This window comes from Diorhabda carinulata, chromosome 10 (genome assembly GCF_026250575.1).
Source record: "Diorhabda carinulata isolate Delta chromosome 10, icDioCari1.1, whole genome shotgun sequence".
NCBI classification, from domain to species: Eukaryota; Metazoa; Arthropoda; class Insecta; order Coleoptera; family Chrysomelidae; genus Diorhabda; species Diorhabda carinulata.
The window spans coordinates 13569634-13597571 of NC_079469.1; the positions used below are offsets into that span (position 1 = coordinate 13569634).

General features: G+C 32.3%; 3 protein-coding genes across 5 annotated transcripts; 1 reads left to right on the plus strand and 2 right to left on the minus strand.

Annotated features, from left to right (window-relative positions):
- Positions 1–147: 147 nt before the first annotated feature.
- LOC130898760 (cytoplasmic polyadenylation element-binding protein 1) lies at positions 148–14391 on the minus strand. 2 transcript variants are annotated; one of them, XM_057808259.1, is made up of 11 exons: positions 13982–14391; positions 11450–11564; positions 9259–9380; positions 8745–8914; positions 8566–8686; positions 8324–8497; positions 8153–8255; positions 6196–6524; positions 5973–6138; positions 5787–5914; positions 148–4780 (listed from the first exon to the last, which is right to left on the minus strand). In XM_057808259.1, the coding sequence occupies exons 1-11, from the start codon at positions 13997–13999 to the stop codon at positions 4499–4501; spliced, it is 1728 nt and encodes a 575-aa protein (XP_057664242.1). In that variant the 5' UTR covers positions 14000–14391; the 3' UTR covers positions 148–4498. The 2 variants fall into 2 exon arrangements, with proteins under 2 accessions (XP_057664242.1, XP_057664241.1); XM_057808258.1 differs by having other exon boundaries at positions 8566–8695; positions 13982–14212.
- Positions 14392–16295: 1904 nt separating this feature from the next.
- LOC130898385 (cell division cycle protein 16 homolog) lies at positions 16296–24554 on the minus strand. Of its 2 annotated transcripts, none has more exons than XM_057807647.1 (11): positions 24248–24554; positions 23923–24072; positions 23686–23859; positions 23470–23632; positions 21734–22192; positions 21586–21675; positions 19928–20084; positions 19717–19869; positions 17397–17556; positions 17140–17332; positions 16296–16535 (listed from the first exon to the last, which is right to left on the minus strand). In XM_057807647.1, the coding sequence occupies exons 1-11, from the start codon at positions 24311–24313 to the stop codon at positions 16357–16359; spliced, it is 1944 nt and encodes a 647-aa protein (XP_057663630.1). In that variant the 5' UTR covers positions 24314–24554; the 3' UTR covers positions 16296–16356. The 2 variants fall into 2 exon arrangements, with proteins under 2 accessions (XP_057663630.1, XP_057663629.1); XM_057807646.1 differs by having other exon boundaries at positions 17397–17583; positions 24248–24407.
- An 809-nt stretch (positions 24555–25363) lies between these two features.
- LOC130898407 (serine protease 7-like) lies at positions 25364–27846 on the plus strand. Its single transcript, XM_057807682.1, has 6 exons — positions 25364–25552; positions 25707–25780; positions 25915–25981; positions 26710–26881; positions 26950–27149; positions 27390–27846. Exons 1-6 carry the CDS (start codon positions 25495–25497, stop codon positions 27782–27784), a joined length of 966 nt encoding a protein of 321 aa, XP_057663665.1. The 5' UTR covers positions 25364–25494; the 3' UTR covers positions 27785–27846.
- The last annotated feature ends 92 nt before the right edge of the window (positions 27847–27938 follow it).

The following is a 27938-nucleotide window of genomic DNA, read 5'->3' on the forward strand; positions in this document are numbered from 1 at the left end:
GGCGAAATCAAAATGTTAACGTCATTTACTTTGGATGGGTTTGGTTGTTTATGTACGAGACGAAGTCAAAATGTCCATTATTTTGTGAGGATTTCGTCGTATATACGAGGCCAAGTCAAAACGTTATCGTCGAATAATAATTCGATCAACTTTAAAGCCTTTATTGATATTTTAAAAGTATCAGTACTAAAGTCGGGAAACGTTTCGACCCTATTAAGCTATCATATGTCACCGTTATGTCATATTTAAAGGTACAACGAGCATTTTATTCGGAACTAGCTACCGTTTTTTTGTATCATTTTTTAAAAAAAGCATCTTGAAATATGGCATAAAATTTTTTTAAAAATTATCCGATGAGAATGTACACAATATATAAGACGAAGCAACAACAAAAAGAATCGATAACGATCGATTATAATCGTCGAAGAATACGATCGAAAGAATTTGAAAAGTGAAGATAAAATCGAATACATATACGAGGGATATTTAGAAATGAAATTTTATTGTGTCCATTCCCATTTTTTTTAGTAATAAAAACTGACTAAAACAAAATAAAACACTATTCGAACATTTATCATTAAATTGCCGAGATGTTTGCAAAATAAATTTCATCAACGACGCCGTTATACGGGGTGATGTCGAAATATCGAAATTTTATTTATTTCCAAAAAAGAATTCGAAATATCGGCATAGAAATGACGATGAATGATTTTTGCAAACGACTCATTGACGTGTTTGATGGAGTAGAATTTTTTTTCAAAATCAAATGAAAACAAAATGAGTATAGAAAGAAAAACAGAAAAAAGAACAAGGACAGAAAGCAGGGAAGCTGAATGTCATAAGAGATCCAAAGAATAAGGAACAGAAGTCAAAATATCGACCAAAACAAATAGTACCAAGTCCAAAAGATGTTAGGGTTGAACTAGAACGTATCATAAGTCCAGAAAAAGAATTGACAAAATTAGAAACCGCAAAAATAAGTCCAAAAAATGTTCCAGTGGATCTAGAACATAAAAAAAGTCCAATACAACAACTGGGAAAGAGAGAACATGAAAAAATAAGTCCTAAATATGTTCCAGTAGAACTAGAACATAAAAAAAGTCCAAAACAAGAACTGGGAAAGAGAGAACATAAAAAAATAAGTCCCAAATATTTCTAGGCGAACTAGAACGTATCAAGGGTCTAGAAAATGAATTGAGAAAACTAGAAACCACAAAAATAGGTCCAAAAAATATTCCAGTAGAACTAGAACATAAAAAAAGTCCAAAACAAGAACTGGGAAGGAGAGAACATAAAAAAATAAGTTCAAATTATGTTCTAGTCGAACTAGAACGTATCAAAAGATCAGAAAAAGAATTAAGAAAACTAGAACAACTGGCAAAGAGGGAACATACAAAAATAAGTCGGAAAGATGTTCCAATGGAACAAGAACAAGACAAAGTTCAGAAAGAGAATTAAAAACATACAGAAATAAATCGAAATGATGGTTCGATTGAGCGAGAAGGTTAAAAAAAGTCCGAAAAAAACCCTCCAGTTTCAATTTTTGGCGGTTCGAATTTTGTTATACTCCATCAAACATTCAAAAAAAAAACACCAACACCAAATTAAAAAAAAAATGAAATCAAACTGTTTCTCACTAAAAATTGAATGAATCGTTCACGAACGACAATAAAAACATGAAAAATAAAAACGTAACATTCTAAACTAAAACAATAAACATACAGCGTGCTTTTAAAAAGTCAACCACCACCGAGAAAATTATTATTTTTTTTTTCTAATAAGAGAAAACTCGATTTAGCGATATGAATCACACTTTTAATAATAAACTTTTTGAACAATAACAATTTTTTTTCATATTCATACATATGGGTAGGAGGTAAGGGGGAATTATAACCGAAATCGTAGTGACCTTGTTCATAGCCGAATCATCGCCGATTAGAGCAGTCTCATATCAATATCAATTATACAGTTTACGTCAACTGTAAACGCAAATATCTTAAAAATTTATATAAAAAAAAATATTAAGAAAACCCGAAAAACGCGAAAATTTAACGATTAAAAAATATTTTTTTTTTTAGTTTAAATATATTAATTATTATTATGATCAACACTTAAAACTACACTAATAATAATGTTAAACACCGACAAATCCAAACTTTTTTTTCATATAAAACGTTTTGTTATTGCTAAAATACGGGAACTCTTAAATTTTTTTCATTTTCTTTTGAAAATTTCAAATAAAATTTCACACATATATATATAGGGACGACGAGAAAAGTGTCCCGATGTTATTTTGATCAATCAGTCGAGAAAGAGAGAAAAAAACGAAGTTCTATAATCCATAAAAATATCTTGGACTTGTTACAATATTTTAAAAAAAATTTCATGATTATTGTTACGGGGGTGAAACGAAAAGTACGCTTCCGATGTTATTTTTAAATTATATTCGACGGATATTATGGAAATTTGACGAATATGTTATAAGACGGACGAAAATGAAAAATTTATAAAACTTCGCCGAATGTTTATATAATAATTCGGCAAACTGTTATATGTTGGACGAGAGTTGAATGAGGGGTTTAAGAATGTCTATAATTAGTGGAAATATCGAAAAAGTATTCAGCAAACCGCGAAATTTCATAAAGGTACCGTTGAAAAATATCGCCGAATATTCGTAATACTATTCGGCGTGGTGAATAAAATAATATAAGTCGAATGGAACGGTTTAGAATTGACGATAATTCGTCGAATTATCAAAAAATTATTCGGCAAAACCCCGAAATGTTTTCAGAAAATATGTACAACTGTTGCCGAATTATTCGGCATAGTGTCAAAGGATTTCGAAATGTTGCAAACTCTTCGGATTATCGAAAACGTATTCGGCAAAACGCGAAATTTCAAATATGCACTGTGGAACAATGTCGCCGAATATTCGTAAAACTATTCGGCGTAGTGTATAAAATGATATAAGTCGAATGAAACGGTTGAGAAATGACGATAATTCGTCGAATTTTCAAAAAACTGTTCGGTAAAATCGCGAAATGTTTTCCGAAAATATGTACGATTGTTGCCGAACTATTCGGCAAAGTGTCTAAGCGATTTCGAATTGTTGAAAACTAGTCGGATTATCTAGAACTAATTCGGCAAACGTCGAAATTTCAAATATGTACCGTTGAAGAATTTCGCCGAATGTTCGTGAAATTTGGCAAATTATCCAAAAAATTATTCGGCAAAACAGAAGACAGTTGAGGAATGTTCGGAAAACTATTCGGCAAAGTGTCGTGTCTACCGATATTGAATTGTCGTGAACTAGCAGAAACATCGAAAAATTATCCGTCAAACTAACCTTGGACGGTTTAATAATAATAATATATAATAAAGAGTTGGATGAAAGATAGAAAATTATTCGGAAAAATCGAAAATTTACTCGGAAAACTCATTATTCGGCAAATAGTACAATGTTTGACTATAAACGCTAACGAATTTATTCGTCACACGTAAAAAAATTGGGGAATATTGACGAATCGTACTAAAATTATTCGGCAAACCGTAAAAAGTCCTAGAAATCTCCTTCGTCAAAAATAAAACTATATTACGAACGCCGCCGAATGTTAATTAACACTTTGTACAAATTTTAAATGAATAAAAAACGCCGAAATAATGACGGAACGATTTGAACGAATATATCTTTTCGATAAATTTAATGACGAAAACATGAAATGTATGATAATTAACGATTTCACAAAAACAATACGCCGAATGACGATAAAAGTAGTATTCGTAGTAACGATTCGATTCGGCAAAGTCGAAATCCAAACAATTATCAGATCACGTGAAAAGTTTTCGGAAACGTACTCTTCACATACTCCCCCCCTCAAAATTATCGGATTATAAATTTTAGAAAAAAAAAACAAAAACAAAAAAAATATATAAATCTTCCGATCAATTCTAACAAAAGGAAAATATCGAAATTTTATTTACATGAACCGACAAATTTTTTACGAAATTTAATTTGTTTGAAAATTCGATCCACTTTTTTTCATACACCGTATAAAAAAATTTTTTCTATCGCTCTCGTACGTTTCGTCGTCGCATCGATAAATTTCGCTCCGGCATTCGTATCAGAATTAATCGGAAGAAATTAAATCGTAATACAGGGTGCGCGTAAAGTACGGAACGACGCGATTTTTTCCAGATTTTCAAATATAGAAAAAAAAAACGGCCCGATTCGTTTGTAATAGGATAAAATAAAGAGCCCGCTTCACACGGCGCCGTCAAAATTAATATCGAATCGCCGAAATTTCGATACTTTACGCGCAGTCAACTAATAGTTGGGGGAAAGAGGAGTAACGTTTCAAATCGAAGCCTTATGAACTTAACCTAAAAAAATTTTTTTTCGAAACCGACAATAACAAGAATTAGAAATATTATGATTAATAATAATGGTAATAATATAATTGATACGCTCGATACAGCGTAACGATAAATCGCGAATCTTTTATACTTTTTGTACGGCGAACAGACCCGATGACGATGACGACGACGACGACGACGTCGAAGGCATTACCGCGCCGGCGCCGTTATTCCCGAGACCGACCACTTGATTATTCTTCGAATTCCTCATCAACGGTTTGTGATGACGCAATTCGTTGTTGTGTTGCCATTGCCAACAGGTGCGGCAAAAGTATCTGAAGCAGTTCATGTCTCGGCAAAAGTACGGACCCTGTTGGACTTGACAGATCGAACAGAGCGAATCCTCCAAGTATGGATCGACTTGCACCTTGAAATAAATTTTGAAATTATCGTGGAGAATTACCGAAAACGAAATCAAATCGAATGGACGAGAAGCTCCGAAACGACCATTGGCTTTCTGCACCAAATCCTTTCAGGTCCTTCGCAGAGACCTGGGAAGCTCTCAAAAGACATTCTTCAAGTAAACAAGGGGCCAAAAAGTACCTAAAAGACCTTTTTTCTCGTTCTTCAAGTACCAAGGCTATTTAAATGCTCCACCACGATCACGACAACTAACTAGACCTCGTACGAACCACTTGGATCTCCACCAAGATCTGGAAAGCTTCCTAAAGATATTCCTCAAGCACCAAGTCCTTTTAGACACATTACCATGACCACTAAAGCTTACAAATGATGTTTTTGATGTACCTAGACCCCTGCAAAGAATTGAAAAGTTCTACCAAGAGCTGAAAACTTCCCAAAAGACCTTTTTTCTCGTTCTTCAAGTACCAAGACTATTTAAATGCCCCACCACGATTACGACAACTAACTAAACCTTCTAAAGACATTCTTAAAGCACCAAGTCTATTTAGACACATTACCATGACCACTAAAGCTTACAAATGATGTTTTTGATGTACCTAGACCCCTGCAAAGAACTGAAAAGTTCCATCAAGAGCTGAAAACTTCCCAAAAGACCTTTTTTCTCGTTCTTCAAGTACCAAGGCTATTTAAATGCTCCACCACGATCACGACAACTAACTAGACCTCGTACGAACCACTTGGATCTCCACCAAGATCTGGAAAGCTTCCTAAAGATATTCCTCAAGCACCAAGTCCTTTTAGACACATTACCATGACCACTAAAGCTTACAAATGATGTTTTTGATGTACCTAGACGTCCTGCGAAGAGTTGACCTGCGGTATATCGTAGCCTAGACACATTTCGAACGTTCTTAAATCTCCGGAGCGTTTCGACGAGACTGAACAATATTTTGTAAAAAAAAAAACGCAGAAAAATGTCAAAAAATTAAAAAAAAAATTGAGAGACTCACCTTTTTCGTAAACTTGGCGGTTTTGATTTCGATGAAGGCGGCGGCGACGGCTTTGGTATAAGAAATTTGATTGTTGAAAGTGACGCGACCGGAACCGATGGGATACTTATATTTATCGGTATCGATACCTATAAAAATCCAACGATTAATTCGATAATACGATCGATTAAATCGATTTTTTCCTACCGGCGTAAACGACGCCGTCGAACAGATCGTTCATGATCTTGGCCAAGCCTTCGGCGTTGAGCATCCCGTGCAGGGCGCCGACGAAAACGGTTTTGCTGGGATCCAATTTTTGCGAAGTCGATTTGGTGTAATTGGAATCGTTTATTATCCACGGTATGACTTGGACCTGAAACCGAAACGACGTTAGAGAACGCGACGTCGTTTCCCCGTCCAATAAACTAACCTCTTTAGCCTTCATTCTTTTGGAACTTATGGTGTAGTACCAGTTACCGCCGTTGGCGTAGTCGTTGGTACAAGTTTGCAATAGAGCCTTGACGTTCTTCTCGGACTCGAATATGACGTAGACGTATCCCTTTGGTTGGGAGGCGGCTTTATCTTTGCCGGGCCATTCGACTCGTATTGGACCGAACGGTTTGAATGTTTGGATCAACATTTGTTCGGTTATATCCCAAGGGACGCCGCCGAGAAATACTTTGCTCGAATAACCGATCGGTTTGACGTTCGAACGGGGCGGTAAAACGCCGCTCCACGTACAAGTGGCGTCGTACAGAGCTGGAAGTTATTTTAGATCAACGATAGATAGTTTCGAGGGGGCGATCGATGAAAATTTCATACAATAGTTTCGGAAAAAATTTGGAAAATGAGTTTTCGTGGTAAAATAGAAGAATTTTGTGGTGAAGTGGAATTCAAAATGGAAAAATTAACACAAGGTATTATTTTTCAAATGAAACAGTCATGAAATCCAATTTTTCGAATAAAAAAAGGAGAAGATCAAAAAATGGGACACGGGAATCTGTTTTAGGACGAAGCGTAAGCAAGGAAACCATCGATTTTCCACGTAGTTTCCATAAAAACCCATGGTAATCATCGTGGTAAGTGAATTTGCTCCGAACATTATCGATTCCTGATGTTGAATGATCGATTTTTATATAAAAAAAAAGTCAAAAATGGAAAAATTAGCCACAGGAAGTAGTTCGAGGGTTTTAGAACAAAGAAAATTCGAGAAAACCACCGATTTTTCACGTAGTTTCCATGAAAACCCATGGTAATCATCGTGGTAAGTGAATTTGCTCCGAACATTATCGATTCCTGATGTTGAATGATCGATTTTTGTATAAAAAAAAAGTCAAAAATGGAAAAATTAGCCACAGGAAGATGTTTGAGGGTTTTAGAACAAAGAAAATCCGAGAAAACCATCGATTTTTCACGTAGTTTCCATGAAAACCCATGGTAATCATCGTGGTAAGTGAATTTGCTCCGAACATTATCGATTCCTGATGTTGAATAATGGATTTTTGTATCAAAAAAAGTCAAAAATGGAAAAATTAGCCACAGGAAGTTGTTCGAGGGTTTTAGAACAAAGAAAATTCGAGAAAACCATCGATTTTTCACGTAGTTTCCATGAAAACCCATGGTAATCATCGTGGTAAGTGAATTTGCTCCGAACATTATCGATTCCTGATGTTGAATGATGGATTTTTGTATCAAAAAAAGTCAAAAATGGAAAAATTAGCCACAGGAAGTTGTTCGAGGGTTTTAGAACGAAGAAAATCCGAGGAAACCATCGATTTTCCATAAAAACTCATGGTAATCATCGTGGTAAGTGAATTTGTTGCTTCTATAATCGATTCCTGATGTTGGATGATCGATTTTTGTGTCAAAAACGATTTCGGACAATCAGAAAACATCAACACGTGACTTTGTAGGCTTAGAAAATAAGCTGAAAGCACTTGGTATCGTGAATTTCTAGATTTTTCGAGGGAAAAAAGTCAAAATGGTAAAATAAGCAACAGGAAGTTGTTCGAGGGTTTTGGAACAAAGAAAATCCGAGGAAACCATCGATTTTCCACGTGGTTTCCATAAAAACTCATGGTAAATGAATTCGCTGCTTCTATAATCGATTCCTGATGTTAGATGATCGATTTTTGAGCCAAAAACGGATTTTGAACCATCAAAAAACATCGATACGATACATTAGAAGTATTCAAAGGAAGTTAAAAGCACCTGGACCCAAAACGCGATAAAACCGATCGAATCACAGGCAATCGAGTAAAAAATTTTCCCGATAGTGAAAAACACGTAAAAAAAATGACAAATAAAGCCGAAAACCACAAAAACCGAAGTAGAACCAAACCTGTAAAGTTAGTAAAGGTAAAAATACGAAAATTATCGGTACTCACAAGCAGCAGATCGATGAAAACGAGCCGCGCGATCGAGCTGCAAATTTTCAGGAAGAAAATTGAGCAAAGGCGACGTACTGCCGTTCCATTTATCCATTATTTGCTACAAGAAAAAAAAAGAAGAATGGAATAACCAAATCGGCCGATCGGTTTGATTTTTCACTCCCTCACCTGCATGTTGTTGTGCGAACAGGCCGGCGGCAACAACGAACTGAGTAACGTCGAACTGTTTGGTTGTTGGAGACATTTCAAAGCTTGAATGGCTTGCAGCTGTTGAAGATTAACGACATCCAAATCGTTGGAAAATAAATTCCTCGATAGGTTATCGCTAATATTCAACGAATTCTACCGGAAAAAAATAAAAGGAAAACATTGAAAAACCGGTAAAAACAACCAATCCAACGATCACTTACGAATAGATCGCTGAAACCGGCATCCGGACTGGAAATTCCGCTCAATTCCGATTCCGGGGAATTACTCCTCGAGTAATTCAAATGCTCCAACACGTTGGGGCTGTTACTACCACAACTATCGCTAAAAAAACTGTCTTTTATACATATATATTTTTTTCGAGCTAATTAGGAGGTACTACCTCAACGAAGTACTCCTCAAGCTCCTAGCCGCTAGGAAATTAGCTGGGGGCGTGCAAGGGGAAGTACCAGCACTTCCTAAAGATAAATTTCTTTGATACGACTTCGGAGTCGATATAACCCCCGTATAATTCATTTGACTCGACGTAAATTTCGTATCATCCAAATCCAACTGGAATAAAATTACGTGAGGTACCAACAGACGCAAACATAACCTCAATTTATCAATAATTTTTTTTTAAATTTTTATCTAGTAGTACGCCACTGGATTTTGTTCGTAAAAAAATTCGAATTTATATTATTATATCAGATTAAATACGAGATTAAATTTGGCAAAAATCCTAATACGTCTAGTAAATAAAAGCTAAACATCGTATAAGACATATTCAGATTGAAAATGGCGAAATTAATTCTAAATTTATATCGTTAAAGTTGGCAAATGATACAATACAATCGATAATAATACAATTTGTTACTATTTAATATAATAGATAGAAAAATAATAAAAAAACTTACCGAAAAATTAGCTGAAGTAGTCGGCGTACATGAGCACAAATCGGAATTATTGTTACCGAAATTTAACAAACCTCTCGGCGAATTCAAACCAAATAAATCCGATATGGAAGACATCGTATCGCCTATTGCACGTGAAGAATAATTATCGAAATTAAAACTTCTTAAAACTCCGGGTTAAACGTTTAAAAAGTTAAGTCAAACTATTTAAGCACATTCAAACCGAATAGACGAGAACAATAATGAACGGTGATCGTTTGTTAAAATATTTTTGACAGGTTGGGAGGAACTTGTTCGAAAAAAACGCACAAGCCAACTTCGTTTTTGTGTTATTGTTGGTATTTATTGGGGAAAAAAACTCGTAAAAGAACTTTTTTTGTGTTCTACTCGTATTTTATACGAATTTAACATATATTGGGTGTCTGGATTTGTGAATATTGAATCGTTAAATGCATTTTTATTAATATTATGAATAAAAACCATTTTGAATTGTCTGGAATGACGTAATAGTACGGAAAAGTACGTTCGTTTGTATAATTTGTAGTAGAGTAATATGTTCTTCTTTTTTATAAGTTTAATTAATCTAACTGAATTCCATAGGCGTTGAAAAGATTTAATTTATAAAAAATGATTTTTTCACCTTTAAATTCAACAGTATTGAAATAATTAATACATTTATGTGAATATTGAATATAAAAACTATTCTAAATTGTCTGATATGACGTATTGCGAGGTAAAAATACGTTCGTTTGTGTATAATACATAATCATTCGATGTAAAGTGTGTTCTTCTTTTTTATACATACACGATTAATATAGTTGAATTCCATAGGCGTCGACAAAATTTTATTTATAAAAAATTATTTATCTTTGAATTCATCAATTATCAAATAATTTAAAGTTATGTATGTATTAAGTATAAAAAATATCCTTAATTATCTGGAATTACATATGGCGTAATAAAAGTACGTTCGTTTGTGTATTGTACAAATAGAATTTATGAAAAAATATTATATAGGCAAGAGTTTGAGTTATATAATTTGTAATTATTCATCTTTTTAATAAAACAATCTCGTGAATGTACTTTTTGTATACTACTAAAAGTGCATTCTAATTTAACTTGTAATACGGGGGCGTGTCTATATTTACGTGAATTAAAACTTGTTTATAGGAAATGACGTAATGTGAGAGATTAAAAAATAGGCAAAGTACGTTCGTTTGTATGGAAAACCATAACAGTTTTGAAAGTACGAATAAGATACGTCTTCGTTTTTATAAGTTTTCGATGATTCTAACCTTGAAATTGATCTCCATAGGCGTAGGCAAAGGGTTTAAGTTACATAAATTGTAATTTTTATTCAAATCAAACGCGTTAATGAACTTTTTGTATTCTACTCAAAGAGCAAAATCCTTTAACGAACCTCTAGTAATACGGGGTGTGTCTATATTTACGTGAATTAAAAATAGAAAGAGATTAAAAAATAGAAAAAGTACGTTCGTTTGTGTGGAAAACTTGCAAGTGCGAATAAGATACGTCTTCTTTTTTATAAGTTTTCGATGATTTTAACCTTTAAATTGATCTCCATAGGCGTAGGCAAAGGTTTTAAGTTATATAAATCGTAATTTTTTTTAAAAAAAACACGTTGTACTTTTTGAATACAATTTAAACAGCAATCTACTTTCACGACCTTATTATTATACAGGGTGTGTCTAAATTTGAGTAAATTAACAATAGATATTAGGAAATGACGTCATGCGAGAGAAGAAAATTCGAGTACGTTCGTTTGTGTGGTTAATTATAAGTTCTAAAATTGCAGACACAATTCTTCTTTTTTTTATACGTTTTTGACGACTCATTGGAGTTTAACATGGTAGTTAATTATAAATAAAAGTTTTTTTTGAATAAGTATAATTTTCTCGAAAGCATAATGGTATTGTAACACCTTATTACTTAAAAATAATACGGATTATTTCATAAAAAATAATAATTACGCAAATTGTTGATTAATTAAAGGTATTTAGAAATTTAAAAGATGGCATGTTTCGGTTGAGGTGATTCAGATATATATAAAAAAAATTATCGTTAATACAACCCAGTTAATAAAGAGGTCGTTGACAGCGGCGGGTATCAATAAAATAAAATTTTACCACGTGAAAAAAAAATTATTTTTTTGGACAATTTCCGTCGTACTCACCTTTATTTTCCGGAAAAATATTCCGTTCGTCCAATAACGAATTTATGGAATGTTTTTGAAGAATATCGGCGTACCCGTGATCGGGACAATCTGTATATAGATGCGGACCGTAAATCTAGAAGACGAAACCACGAAATATACAGAATGTCCGTTTAAAATTGAACGAAAAGAGAAATGAAAACTTTTATTTTTAATGTGTAAACAGGACGTCCCGTAGTTTTTTTCAAATTCGTTTTATACAGTTTGTATACAGAAATAATGGAATTAATTGATCGTAGTCGTTATAAAAAATCTTGTGCTCGATTTGGAGTGTATCTTAATGAAATTTTGTGGAGCGTATTATTGTTAAATAACCCGTAATGGAGGAGTGATTCATAATCGCGATGTACTGTATAGAACGTATGGTTTATTTACACTTTGAAACGTAATTTTTCAACTAATTAACACGGTTGTTGATCGCGGAACGATTTTTATATAAATACTCGCAAAAACGTAATTTTTAGATCGACTTGTACATAAATTAAATGAAAAAAGAAACACCTTTGAAATAAAAGAAAAAATTTAATCATCCTCGTATTTGTCAAATTTGTTATTGTTCATGGAAATTTAATGGAAATTTTGGAATAGTGACAACGTCTCATGGGACATTCTGTATAATAAATATTATAATCATCGATTGAAAAATTTATTAAAATTATGTTGTTTTATAAAAAAAATTATGAATTCGTCGTTTTATGGGGTTTTAGAACTAATAGAAACAATATTAGATCGATTTTCAATAGGGACATACTGTATAATAAAAAATTCATATCGTTTATTGAAAACTTGATTAACGTAATGGTGTTTTGTGGAAAAAATACTATGAATTAGGCGATCTATGGTGTTTTTAGAATGTATAGAAACAATATTAGATTAAATTCCCATTAGGACAACCTGTATAATAGAAAATTTTAATCGTTGATAGAAAAATTGAACAGTATTGTGGTGTTTTACGGGAAAAAACTATGAATACGTCGTTTTATGGGGTTTTAGAATGAATAGAAACAATATCGGATCGATTTTCAATAGGGACATACTGTATAATAAAAAATTCTCATCGTTTATCGAAAATTTGATTAACGTTATGGTGTTTTATGGGAAAAATATTATGATTTAATCGGTGGATGGGGTTTTTAAAATGTATAGAAACAATATTAGATTGATTTCCCATTAGGACAACCTGTATAATAGGGAATTTTAATCGTTGATCGAAAAATTGAACAGTATTTTGGTGTTTTATGGGAAAAAACTATGAATACGTCGTTTTATGGTGTTTAAGACTGAATAGAAACAATATTAAATCGATTTTCAATAGGGACATACTGTATAATAAAAAAAATTTTCATCGTTTATCAAAAATTTGATTAACGTTATAGTGTTTTATGGAAAAAATATTATGATTTAATCGGTGGATGGCGTTTTTAAAATGTATAGAAACAATATTAGATTGATTTCCCATTAGGACAACCTGTATAATAGGGAATTTTAATCGTTGATCGAAAAATTGAACAGTATTGTGGTGTTTTATACGAAAAAACTATGAATACGTCGTTTTATGGTGTTTAAGACTGAATAGAAACAATATTAGATCGATTTTTAATAGGGACATACTGTATAATAAAAAAAATTTTCATCGTTTATCAAAAATTTGATTAACGTTATAGTGTTTTATGGAAAAAATATTATGATTTAATCGGTGGATGGCGTTTTTAAAATGTATAGAAACAATATTAGATTGATTTCCCATTAGGACAACCTGTATAATAGGGAATTTTAATCGTTGATCGAAAAATTGAACAGTATTGTGGTGTTTTATACGAAAAAACTATGAATACGTCGTTTTATGGTGTTTAAGACTGAATAGAAACAATATTAGATCGATTTTCAATAGGGACATACTGTATAATAAAAAAAATTTTCATCGTTTATCAAAAATTTGATTAACGTTATAGTGTTTTATGGAAAAAATATTATGATTTAATCGGTGGATGGGGTTTTTAAAATGTATAGAAACAATATTAGATTGATTTCCCATTAGGACAACCTGTATAATAGGGAATTTTAATCGTTAATCGAAAAATTGAACAGTATTTTGGTGTTTTATGGGAAAAAACTATGAATACGTCGTTTTATGGTGTTTAAGACTGAATAGAAACAATATTAGATCGATTTTCAATAGGGACATACTGTATAATAAAAAATTCTCATCGTTTATCGAAAATTTCATTAACGTTATGATGTTTTATGGAAAAAATATTATGATTTAGTCGATTTATGGGGTTTTTAGAATGTATAAAAACAATTTTAGATAGAAATTTTTATAAGGACATCCTGTATATCAAAAATCAACTAATATATACGGTATTCCATGAAGTTTAAAAAAAATGTCTATAAATGGAAACAAAAAATAAAGTAACAAAATTTTTGTAAAAATACGACTTTCCCGATCTTTTTTTTTTTTCGAGGACACACTTTATATATTTTTCCACTTACCTTTTGCAAAGACGGCATGATTAATTTTCGATAAAAAATATCGCTTCGAAATCTCCACCCATACACTTAAAAAATCGCAACCATCAACGAATTTCATTGGCACAACACTTGAAGAATTTCATAGCAAAACAATTTGAAAAGAAATGCCCCAGAATTAGAAAAATATTTGGAGAAGTTATTGGTTCGATTCGACGAGGAGAGGAGGGGGACGCACATGGTTTCTTTCAAGCAGAAGCGAGTTCAACAATGCATTAAAAAAACCGTCGAAAAAAAAACAATAAACCAACTCGTAAACAAACAGAAGTCCAAAAAACGATATTTTGGAAAAAGTAGATGGTAGTTTTGATTTTTATTAAATTTTGGATTTTGTACAATTTCGTGATACGTAACGGCGAGAACAACATTAATCAAACACGTTATTTTGTTTTTTTTTTTAAATTTTTTATATCATTTTATATTATTGACTTTTGCAATTATATTTTCACAGCTTTTCGAGTCAATTTCAGTATTAGAGTGAACTAAATTGGACTAGTGCGTCTTAGAAGTCAAAACGTTCTACTTTTGAGTCAGTTTCGATTCATACACTGGAAAAACATGTTAGAGCAACGTACTTTGGATTTTAGAGTCTTGGAAGACTCAATTTTGACTCGGGGGCTTGTAGATCGAGTCAAAACGATCTACTTTTGAATCAATTTCGATTCATACACTGGGAAAACATGTTAGAGCAACGTAATTTGGATTTTAGAGTCTTAGAAGACTCAATTTTGACTCGGGGGCTTGTAGATTGAGTCAAAACGATCTACTTTCGAGTCACTTTCGACTCATACACTGGGAAAACATGTTAGAGCAACGTAATTTGGATTTTAGAGTCTTAGAAGACTCAATTTTGACTCGGGGGTTTGTAGATCGAGTAAAAACGATCTAATTTTGAGTCAATTTTGACACATACACTGGGAAAACATGTTAGAGCAACGTAATTTGGATTTTAGAGTCTTGGAAGAGTCAATTTTGACTCGGGGGCTTGTAGATCGAGTAAAAACGATCTAATTTTGAGTCAATTTTGACACATACACTGGGAAAACATGTTAGAGCAACGTAATTTGGATTTTAGAGTCTTGGAAAAGTCAATTTTGACTCGGGGGCTTGTAGATCGAGTCAAAACGATCTACTTTTGAGTCACTTTCGATTCATACACTGGAAAAACATGTTAAAACAACGTAATTTAGATTTTAGAGTCTTAGAAGACTCAATTTTGACTCGGGGGTTTGTAGATCGAGTAAAAACGATCTAATTTTGAGTCAATTTTGACACATACACTGGGAAAACATGTTAGAGCAACGTAATTTGGATTTTAGAGTCTTGGAAGAGTCAATTTTGAGTCGAGGGCTTGTAGATCGAGTCAAAACGATCTACTTTTGAGTCAATTTCAATTCATACACTGGAAAAACATGTTAGAGCAACGTACTTTGGATTTTAGAGTCTTGGAAGAGTCAATTTTGACTCGGGGGCTTGTAGATCGAGTCAAAACGATCTACTTTTGAGTCAATTTCGATTCATACACTGGGAAAACATGTTAGAGCAACGTAATTTGGATTTTAGAGTCTTGGAAGAGTCAATTTTGACTCGGGGGCTTGTAGATCGAGTCAAAACGATCTACTTTTGAGTCAATTTCGATTCATACACTGGGAAAACATGTTAGAGCAACGTAATTTGGATTTTAGAGTCTTGGAAGACTCAATTTTGACTCGGGGGCTTGTAGATCGAGTAAAAACGATCTAATTTTGAGTCAATTTTGACTCATACACTGGGAAAACATGTTACCGCAATGTAATTTCGATTTTAAAGTCTTAGAAGACCCAGTTTTGACTCAGGGGCTTGTAGATCGAGTCAAGACGATCTACTTTTGAGTCACTTTCGATTCATACACTGGAAAAACATGTTAAAACAACGTAATTTGGATTTTAGAGTCTTAGAAGACTCAATTTTGACTCGGGGGCTTGTAGATCGAGTCAAAACGATCTACTTTTGAGTCAATTTCGATTTATACACTGGGAAAACATGTTAGAGCAACGTAATTTCGATTTTAGAGTCTTGGAAAAGTCAATTTTGACTCGGGGGCTTGTAGATCGAGTCAAAATGATCTACTTTTGAGTCACTTTCGACTCATACACTGAAAAAACATGTTAGAGCAACGTAATTTGGATTTTATAGTCTTAGAAGACTCAATTTTGACTCGGGAGTTTGTAGATTTGGAAAATCGCGGCTTGTTTTTTCGGGTTGTTTTCGAAAATAAATGAAAAAAAAAAAATGAAAATCGAATGAAACACAATGTCTATTAACACAAATTAATCAGAATATGAAATGAAAATTAACAATCATTCTTTAACTATATCACTAGCGTCGACCATATCGACCTCTATGCTCATACTCATGTCGGACATTTCGTTATTAACGCTCGGTATAACGGAATTCGACGATTCCGCCATACTTTCGCTGACAGTCGAATCCGATATTTTCGGTTCTATGTTGAATTTCGGTATTTCGTCGGGACAATCTGTAAGAGAAACATTTTTATACACATCGGTTCATTTTATCGATCGGTACAAATGAACTACCGGACTTTATATCACAAAATATCGATTTTCTAGCACTTCGATTCACTTCCCGGTGATTTTTCATCGATAATCTTCCGAATCTTCGTCTTTTTTTAGCGATTCGTCGCTCCAAAGTCGAGATAGACTATAATATCGATTCCCCCTCGTATATATCAAGATTAATTTCGAATATTTACTTTCCAAAAAAAGGAAAATCGACCGTCGACACTCGATAATCATCGTTCTAGTCACTTTTAATCGATCAGATGACTTGGAAACGAATTTTCCTTTCGGTACAAATGAACTACCGGATGTTATGTCGGTTTTTCATCACTTTCCCATGACTCGGTATCCTCCTTTTCGTCGTTTTCCTTTTTTATAATGGTCGCAGTGTCACTTTTCACCACGTCATTCACTTGCTCTAAAACTTCGAAATCTCACACGAATATTTAGTCCGACCCCGGTATAATAATCGAGAATTAATTATGCACTTAATAGAGTAAAACTTTTCGAAATACACTCGTAACACTTTGAAATATACGAAATAATCACGTGATCACTTACCCGGATACGGAAGTTTGTCTTCGGTTAACTTATCGATGACGTAATTCAACATGGTGGTACTGAATGCGTCGTCCCTTTTCAAACCTAGAGCTTTGTGGAACCATTCGACGGCTTCCTCGTAATTTTCCATGAGGACGTTGACGTAAGCTATGGCGGCAAACGTACCTGCCGATTGGGGATGTAGTAGGAGGGCCTGAAAAACGTATTATTTCGATTTCATTCGAATGATAATCGATTAAAAATCGTATCGATATCACCTGGTTGTGGAAATCGAGGGATTCTTCGTATTTTTGCAATTTCCTACATGTGTGGCCCAAATTATTCAACAGCGGGCTCCACCTTTGGAGTATTATACCTTTTCTGATACGTCGTACTCTTTCTAGTGCCTTTCGGAATTGTATTTCGGCAGTTTCGTAGCTGAAAATCGGCGGGACGAGTGTGTTACTGTTGGAAATCGAGTGGGTGAGGCGGGAGGCGAATTGGTAAAAATTAAAATGCACCAAGAAAATAAATGCTTATAAAGTGACACTAAAAAATTCAATTTCTGACCATGGTTCGTTGGAAAAGTCAAATTTTGAGAAAATGATACCAAAAAATGACGATTTTTGACCAAACTTAACCGAGAAAATGAATTTTAATAAAATGACACTAAAAAAATGTGAAAATTCGTTTTCTCATTAAGAAATGACACTAAAATACAAATTTTTGAACATAGTTCGTTGAAATATCCGATTTTTGCCAAAGTTGAACCAAAAAAGACAATTTTTTACTAAATTTCACAAAGAAAATAAATTTTAATCAAATTGCACTGAAAAAAGACTAAAAAAAGTTCTTTTTTTTCGAAGAAATGGCACTAAAAACAAATTTTTGAACATATTTTGTTGGAAAAGGCCAAATTTTGAGAAAATGATTTTTTTAGTGTAATGTACACTAGAAAACACAATTTTTTACTATAGTTCGTCGAAAAAATGACGATTTTTGACACAGTTACATAAAAAAATTACCATTTTTGACCGAACTAATAAATTTTACCCAAATGACATTAAGAAAGACTAAGAAAAGTTGTTTTAAGAATTTTTGACTATAATTTGTTGAAAAATGCGAATTTTATAACAAAATGCGCCAAGAAAAACAATTTTTGATTAAAATGCTATAAAAAAATGTCTATTTGTGATCAAATTACATTGAAAATACCGATTTTGCTCTAGTTACACTAAGAAAACACATTTTTGAGTAAGTTATACTAAGAAAACTCGACTTTCGACGAAATTGCACTAATAAAATCCAACTTTTGATCAGAATACACCAAGAAGAGTCAATTTTCGACCAAATTACACTAAGAAAACACATTTTTGACTAAATTACACTAAGAAAACTCAACTTTCGACCAAATTACACTAAGAAAACACATTTTTGACTAAATTACACTGAGTAAACACATTTTTGACTAAATTACACTATGAAAACTCAACTTACGACTAAGTTGCACTAATAAAATCCAACTTTTGATCACAATACACTAAGAAAAGTCAATTTTAGACCAAATTGCACTAATAAAATTCAACTTTTGATCACAATACACTAAGAAAAGTCAATTTTAGACCAAATTGCACTAATAAAATTCAACTTTTGATCACAATACAATAAGAAAAGTCAATTTTCGACCAAATTACACTGAGAAAACACATTTTTTACTAAATTACACAGAGAAAACACATTTTTTACTAAATTACACTATGAAAACTCAACTTTCGACTAAATTGCACTAATAAAATCCAACTTTTGATCAGAATACACCAAGAAGAGTCAATTTTCGACCAAATTACACTAAGAAAACACATTTTTGACTAAATTACACAAAGAAAACTCAACTTTCGACCAAATTGCACTAATTAAATCCAACTTTTGATCACAATACACTAAGAAAAGTATATTTTCGACCAAATTACACTGAAAAAACACATTTTTGACTAAATTACACTATGAAAACTCAACTTTCGACTAAGTTGCACTAATAAAATCCAACTTTTGATCACAATACACTAAGAAAAGTCAATTTTAGACCAAATTGCACTAATAAAATCCAACTTTTGATCACAAAACACTAAGAAAAGTCAATTTTCGACCAAATTACACTGAGAAAACACATTTTTTACTAAATTACACTGAGTAAACACATTTTTGACTAAATTACACTATGAAAACTCAACTTTCGACTAAGTTGCACTAATAAAATCCAACTTTTGATCACAATACACTAAGAAAAGTCAATTTTAGACCAAATTGCACTAATAAAATCCAACTTTTGATCACAAAACACTAAGAAAAGTCAATTTTCGACCAAATTACACTGAGAAAACACATTTTTCACTAAATTACACTGAGTAAACACATTTTTGACTAAATTACACAAAGAAAACTCGATTTTCGACCAAATTGCACTAATAAAATCCAACTTTTGATCAGAATACACCAAGAAGAGTCAATTTTCGCCAAATTACACTGAGAAAAGACATTTTTGACTAATTCGACCAAAATAACATCACTAACAACATGAAAAACACCAAATATACTCACTCCAAATTTTGAAACGCAATCACCCCCTTCTCGTGCATTATAAACGGATCGTCGGGCGCTATATTTTGAGCCTGCTGAAAAAATTTATCGGCCAATCGGACGTTGTTCGTCAAACCGCATTCCAATCCGATATACAACAATGGCAGGTGACACCTAAAAACGTACGCATCGTCAAAACGTTCTATGACGGAAATCCTTCGATTTCGCTCACCCTTTCATCAATTGAGACGCCTTGAAATAAGCCGCCATCGCTTGATCGTGTTCGTTTTCGATCGCGAAGGAATGTCCGTAAGCCAACCAAGCCGGACCGAATAATCTATCCAGACAAGTCGCTTTCGCCAAATATCTTCTAGCGAAATCACTTTTTCCTGATGAAAAATCAGTTAGAACGCATAAAAACGACATACAAGACGAAAAAAAAAAACGAAGAAGATAGTAGAATGCATTAGCAGATAGTAGAAAACCTTTTGAAGATAGTAGAAAAACCTTAAAATATCGTGAAAATGCAGAGCAGATAGTAGAAATGCAAAGCAGATAGTAGAAAATTTTTAGAAGATAGTAGAAAAGCAGAGCGAATAGTAAAAAACTTTAGAATATAGTGGAAATCCAAACTAAATAGAAGGAAAGCTTTAGAAGATAGTAGAAAAACTTTAAAAGACAGTAAAAATGCAGAGCAGATAGTAGAAAAGCATTGGAAAGTAGTGGAAAAAGGAAGTGCAGCAGATAAGAGACTAAGAGATGTAGGAAATAAAGATAGAGCAGATTGGAGAACAGAACAAGGAAGATGATGAACTGGAGCGGTTGGAGACGAAAAAACGAAGCAGATAGATAAGAAATAGACATAAAGACATGGAAAATAGAACAGATAGATAACAAAAAGAAGATATAAGAAGAATATATGATAAGAGGCTTGAAAGACGAAGCAGATGGAAGATAAACAGCCGGAATAGGAACTAGAAGATTAACACGAAGAAGAATTGATACAATAGCGACGAAATAATCGAAAAAACATAATCTTTCGATTAGTAGGTGTTCGATTGTAATCGATACAATCGAAAACCGTACAAAATCGATTGGGCAGAGGTAAAAATACTGAAAATCGATTGAGTAGAGGTAAAAGATAGTCGAGAAACGCTAAAAATCGATGGATCAGAGTGAAACAATCAATTAAATAGTACCAAATCGATTTAGAAACAGTAAAAGACCGAGGAAAACGTTTAAAATCGATTGGGTAAAGGTAAAATCGCTAGAAATCGATTTAGCAAACATATAAGTTAGATGAAATCGATTGATCGAGGTAAAATATGAACAAAATCAATTGAACAGAGTGAAACGATCGATTAAATCGTACCAAATCGATTTAGAAACAGTAAAAGACCGAAGAAAACCTTTAAAATCGATTGGGTAAAGGTAAAATCGCTAGAAATCGATTGATCAGAGGTAAAAGATTTACGAAATCGATTGAGCAGAGAGAACCGATCGATTAAATCGAATGGACAAAGGTAAAAGATCGAAGAAAACGCCAAAAATCGATTGAGCAGAGGTAAAAAATCGACGATAAACGATAAAATTCGATTGATCAGAGAGAAAAGATCGATTAAATCGTACCAAATCGATTTAGAAAAAGTAAAAGATCGAAGAAAACGCTTAAAATCGATTGGGCAAAGGTAAAAAGACTAGAAATCGATTGAGCAAACGTATAAGATCGACGAAATCGATTGATCAGTGGCAAAAGATCGATAAAATCGATTGAGCAAAGATAAAAGATCAAAGAAAAACGCCAAAAATCGATTGAGCAAATGTAAAAGATCAAAGAAAAACGCTAAAAATCGAGTTGCAAAGAAATGAGTGAAATAACGACGATATTACCTATAATGTAGTAATAACATCCAACGGCGAACCAGGAAATGGCCAAATTCGGATATAGATCGACGAGATTGTGCGCCAACGAAAACAATTCTGTAAAAAAAAAAAATTTCGAAAAAAATCCGTTTTTTTTTCGCGTCCTTTGACTCACTGTTGCTTTGTTTCAATTCCACCTGGCAGGATATGTGTATAGGCAAACAACCGTCGTGGTAGGGATCGATTTTCAATATATTTTCGGTTAAGGCGCTGCAAGAACGATAATCGCAATTGTAGTAGAGCCTTTCCGCTTCGGCTACGCGCAAATCCAGGCTGTTCTTCAATTTTATCGACGCCGAATTGTCGTCGACGTGCATCTGATCGTTTTCGTCGGTTTTTTTCGTATTTTTGTCGTTGTTTTTTAGAACGCTCGACGTTATTACGATCGAAGGCGTTCGAACAGTTGAAGGATGCGGATTATTCGTTATGTCGATGGATTTGTCGTCGAATGTAGACGGTTTGTTCGTGTGCGTATGGTATTTTTTCAATTTCGATCCGTACAAAACGTATAAAATTTCCGCCGATTCCGGTGAACATTGTTCGCATATCGGGAGGGATTTTAATAATTCTTCTTCTAAAATAAACGTACAATCTAATATTAAACGCGTTCTATCGACGTATAATGACTTTTCACCTACCCCCCGTACTAAAAAATAACGTGAAAAATCTATTTGAATACCCCCCGTAACACAGAATTCGGTTTTTTATGAAAAATGTGTTGAATAAACGAAATTACGAGATAGAACTTTATAAACACCCCCTGTAATGTTAAATGAATTCTTTTATAGGGAAAAATAGAAAAAACAACGAAAAACGGATGACGAACTCTTTAAGTACCTCCCGTAATACAAATTGTACGTGTTTTAATAGAAATATTGAAAAACAACGAAATATGTAAAACAACTTTTTGAATACCCCCCCGTACTACATATTTCGATTTTTTTTATAAAAAATGTGATAAAATCGACGATATTACGAATTTTTTACATACCCCCTGTAATGCTAAATGTGTGTATTATTCATAAAAAAATAGAAGAAAATAAACAAGAAATAACTTTTCACGTTTCCTCCTGAAAAACAATGAAAATCGCGAAAAAACTTTTCAACAACCCCCCGTAACATAAAAAGAATGTTTTTTTGTGAACTAATTAAAAAACAATGAGAATCATGAAAAAACTCTTCAACCACCCCCGGTAATACAAAATGTAAGTTTTAATCCAAGAAAATTTGAAATATGAAACAAACTATTTAATTACCCCCGTAACATGAAATGTACGTTTCATTCATAAAAAATATAAAAATCAACAAGAAATACATTTTGACATACCTCCTGTAATATAAAATTTATATTTGATTTGAATAACAAAATAAATAAGAACTTCATGTACGTCCCCTGTAACACAAAACGTGCGTAAATGATGGCAAATAATAAAGAAAACTTTTTGTATACCATCCGAATACAAAGTGTATATTTAATTTCCAAAAAATATGAAATATTGAAAAAAACTTTTCGGACACCCACTGTATACTATAAATAACATATATAAATATGGTATTAAACGAAAATAAGAATTTTTCGTTGAGTCCCCGTAATACTTCAATTAAAATCGTGAATAACAAAAAAGCAGAATAAAACATTTTGTACACCCACTGTAAAATATATTATTAATCGAAAAAATGGAAAAAATAGATCTTTTAGTTTAACCCCCGTAATATAAAACGTATTATAAGTGAAAAAAATAACGTAAAATGAACTAGGTAGGAAGAACAACAAATGACAAAGCATAATAAATTTAACAATAATTTTGAAAAAAAAAATATGACAAGTGGATAATAGAAATATTTACTCACCCTCTAGATGGGTTAACATCTGATATTTTATCAAAGAATCGAAAGCTTCGTAACAATAAACGTCCATGTACAAAGCTTGTTTATAACAGTCCGCCGCTAGGCCCCTATTATCCATACCCTCCAAAATTTTCCCCTTCAGAAGCAAAAAGGCCGAATAAGCTTGCTGAATAAAAAAACACGCATCACAATAACGAAAATTAATTGTTCATTACTCACGTTTTTCGGGCTATTTTCGAATACAACCGGGGTGGAATTATTGAAAGGTGATGAAAAACCATCCTTCGATACTGAACTAACATTATCTATATTATTAACGACTTTTAGGGCTTCTACTAGTTCGTTCGCCTCGTACAAACAACGTGCCGTCAAATACGTACATTGTAGGTTAGTCTACAACAAAACCAATATTATAAACAAACTATAATTAATTACATATATCAGGTAATTAATTACCTTATCTAAATTTTTCGATTTTAATAGATGCGTAGCCCTATGATACTGCTTTAAAAGGTACATACATTGAGCTAAACAATATATATCTTTCGGATTTGAGGTTAATGCTACTACTTTGTCGGCCCAAAATAACGCCGTACTATACACATGCTGAAATTTCATCACAAAATATGAATTTTTAACTTCTTAGACCTTTTTTGTGTGTTTTAGTTAATGTATAGTTTTTATTTTAGGTCTCTTTTGTTGTATAAAACTAATTTTCTAACAAAAGAGACCTAAAATTAAAACTATTCCTCAATTACGTTTATCTTCGTTTTCTACTTACCAAATCGATATAGGTTTGAACTAATTTTCTGTAATTATCCACGTTAACGTTGTTTGTTGTTTTCATTTTATTATTATTAAATTAACTGTTTAACAATTCAAATATAATACCATTTTTAAACTTATTTATAACAAACTGTCGAAATGTATTCTTCTTCTTTTTTATAAATTTTATTTCTATAGATAATATACTCGTATCTTATTATGTCACTTTTATATTTCAGTCAACTTTTATTTCACTTTGTTATTAATTAATACTATTTTCACTATGTTTCGATTTTATTATTCACTTTCTACGGAGTTATATTACCTTTTGTATAAAATTTTTACTTTATTCTTCTTGTTTTATGAATAATATCTACCTAGATAATTTACCCGATTATAATTGTGTCATTTCATTATTACTTTATTGGGATTTTAATACACTTTATTATTAAGTAACACTGTTTCTACTACTTTTTCTATCTAATATTCTATTTATATAATTTCTACGAAGTTATATTACCTTTTGAGTAAAATCTCTTCTTTATTTCCTTTTTTTATTGATAATATTTCACTAGATAACTTACCCTAATTTAATGTTCAGCATTTTTCTCTATAGGAATTATATGATTGGATTTTCAATCTAAACTGTGTTATGGATTCTTCTTTTTTTAATAATGTTTTTTAATTGAGATAATTTAGAAACTTTATACTCATTTATTGGTTATTTTGATGTATAACATTTAAAAATCACACTGTAGAATGTATAATTATCAGAAATTACGTATTGTGTAACATTTTCTTTCCCGAATAGCTACAATTATGGTTTTTCCAGAAGTTTATAATAATGCAGACATATTTTCATACAGGGTCGTACAATTTTTTTTTTTGTACTCAAAAGAAAAATATCGTCAAGTTTTATTAACAAAGTTAACGATTTTTATGTGTATACTAAAATAAATCGTATTATTTATACACCGTTTTATCAAAATGCATCGCTTCATTGGTATTATCTTTAAGTAAATTCCAAACTGGGCGATATAATTTCGTTAAATCTCCCTATAGTTTGACATTTAATTCTTCAATTGAAATCTGGTTCATTATTATGCAAAATTTCTTGCGAACTAATTCCAATATCATTCAATAAGTAGTTGTTCTTTAGAAAATGTGTTTTACACACCTGCAATTTCTAAAAATAGTTTATGAATGTTAATTGCTTTGTATAAAACCGCAAAATTTTCGAAAAAAATAAATCAGTGTTGAAATATGTTACTTTCAATACGTGATGTGGGTATAATTTGTGCTGTTTTTACTCATAATATAAGTAAGGGCAATGCCATTTTTTTTAAATATTAACCACATCATACAGCGTGTTGTATAAAATAGTTTTATACATTCATTAATAAAAAGCAGACTCGTACTAGCCCAGTAAACAATGAATTTTGATAAAATATTCCGAACAACGTGTTTATTTTTAGTTTTAGCAGATGGCGATAACGCGATTTTTCAGAAAAACCCCGCCATCCCCGGTAACAGCAGCTGTGGATATCAGGTTAATTTTTTTCTATCGTTTTTAGTTATATTTTCAAGTAATTTTAGAAACTGTTAAAAGACAATTTATCCTTCACGTTTCAAGGTTGAATTTTGTTTTTTTCCAACGACATTTTTGGATTTATTTGGTTTTAGGAAGCCGATAATGAATGTCAAGAATGCACCACCCCCAAACCCGGCACCAACAGCCTTATCAGAAGGGGTATGTTCAGGAGTTATTGACAGATTTCGTCATACATAAATATATATTGACAGATATCAACGTATATTGACATATCTTAGTAGATATTGAGATATATCCATATATATATATATGACATATAGTAACAGATATTGACATATATCCATAAATATTGACATGTAACCAAAGATATTGACAGATATCAAACTATATTGAAGTATATCGATATATATTGACTGATATCGACGTATATTGACATAGATCCATAAATATTGACATATATCCATATATATTGACAGATATCAACATATATTATCATACGTCGGTAGATATTGACATATATCAATAGATATTGACATATATTGACTGATATCAATGTATATAGACATATCTCAGTATATATTGACATATATCTATATATATAGACATATAGTAACAGATATTGTCATATATTAGTAGATATTGACATATATCCATAAATATTGACATGTAACCAAAGATATTGACAGATATCAAACTATATTGAAGTATATCGATATATATTGACTGATATCGACGTATATTGACATAGATCCATAAATATTGACATATATCCATATATATTGACAGATATCAACATATATTGTCATACATCGGTAGATATTGACATATATTGAAAGATATCAATGTATATTGACGTATATCGGTATATATTGATATATTTTTACAATTTTTGGTATATATTCGTTTTACAATGTAATTATTTATAGTTTTCGGCGGTAGGGAGGCTTTGATTAACGAATTTCCATGGATGGCTTTATTGGGTTATACGAATTCTAAGGGTAATAAGAAATGGGGTTGCGGGGGGTCGATAATCAATTCTAAGTACGTATTAACGGCCGCCCATTGCGTAGCCAGAATACCGAAGCAATACGGCAAACTGTGAGTTTTTCCTTTATTTTTTTTTGTTAGAAATAAATTCGATTGTAACTATGATTTTTTTTCTTTAGTACTTCGATCGTATTGGGAGAGCACGATACGAAAAACGAAATCGATTGCGGGAAAAATAAAAAAGGCGATGAAATATGCAACTTAAAGCCTATAACTGCCGAAATCGAAGAATATATCGTACATCCCACGTATAAAAATGACGATAACGCGCCTTACGATATCGCTTTAGTGAGATTAAAAGAAGAAGTGAAATTTTCAAGTCAGTAATTTTATTTTCGCATAACAAAATCGAAATTTTCGAACGCACCTCGTATAATAGTTATAAAAAAATTAATAAAAAACGTCTAATTTTATGGGATTTTAAATATTTTTAGTCGTAAATATAAATTTTAATGTCATTTTATCGATTTGACGAGATTATTAATGTTGGACAAACAAAAAGGAATATCGGAAAAAGTATTAACGAACATACTTTTGTTATTATCGCGTTTATTTTCAGCTTATATCCAACCGATATGTTTACCGGAACCGGAACACGAATTATCGAACTCGATCTTATTGACGACGGCCGGTTGGGGATTGATGGAGAATTATCAACATACTACGCATAAGCGAACCGTGGATATTTCTTTTCAATTGAACCAAGTATGCGAACAAGTTTTCTCATCGGAAGGATTAAAATTGATAAATTCGCAAATTTGCGCGGGAGACGACGGAAAGGATACGTGCGCTGGAGACAGCGGAGGTCCTTTGATGATTAAATATGGTAAGGAAGCGAGATGGTTCCAAGTCGGTGTAGTATCCTTCGGCGGTACGGTGTGCGGCGTTAATCCCGCTGTATATACCAGAGTTATGGATTTCGTAAAATGGGTACACGAAACTGTCAAACCTTGATAAAATTATTACCCCATGAAATTTTTTTGTATTGAACTTTTAAATAAATCAGTCGAATAATTTCTCGATTTATTTCGTAAACCCCCCGTAACAAAAAAATGATGCTTTCATATGGAAAAATGAAAAAAATAACGAAAAACAGATGAAGAACTCT

Excerpts from the sequence above, each read along its gene's own strand:
- LOC130898760 (XM_057808258.1), bottom strand. Across the intron at positions 8,696-8,744 it reads TTGAGGAGTACTTCGTTGAG|TTTTTTTAGCGATAGTTGTG; the intron begins GTAGTACCTCCT and ends TATAAAAGACAG. Across the intron at positions 4,781-5,786 it reads CCGCCAAGTTTACGAAAAAG|GTGCAAGTCGATCCATACTT; the intron begins GTGAGTCTCTCA and ends ATTTATTTCAAG.
- LOC130898385 (XM_057807646.1), bottom strand. The coding sequence starts at position 24,313 with ATGAAAACAACAAACAACGTTAACGTGGATAATTACAGAAAATTAGTT. Across the intron at positions 23,860-23,922 it reads AATCGAAAAATTTAGATAAG|ACTAACCTACAATGTACGTA; the intron begins GTAATTAATTAC and ends GTTTTGTTGTAG. Across the intron at positions 16,536-17,139 it reads AGACAAACTTCCGTATCCGG|ATTGTCCCGACGAAATACCG; the intron begins GTAAGTGATCAC and ends TTTCTCTTACAG.
- LOC130898407 (XM_057807682.1), top strand. The coding sequence starts at position 25,495 with ATGTTACTTTCAATACGTGATGTGGGTATAATTTGTGCTGTTTTTACT. Across the intron at positions 26,882-26,949 it reads CCGAAGCAATACGGCAAACT|TACTTCGATCGTATTGGGAG; the intron begins GTGAGTTTTTCC and ends TTTTTTCTTTAG. Across the intron at positions 27,150-27,389 it reads AGAAGAAGTGAAATTTTCAA|CTTATATCCAACCGATATGT; the intron begins GTCAGTAATTTT and ends GTTTATTTTCAG.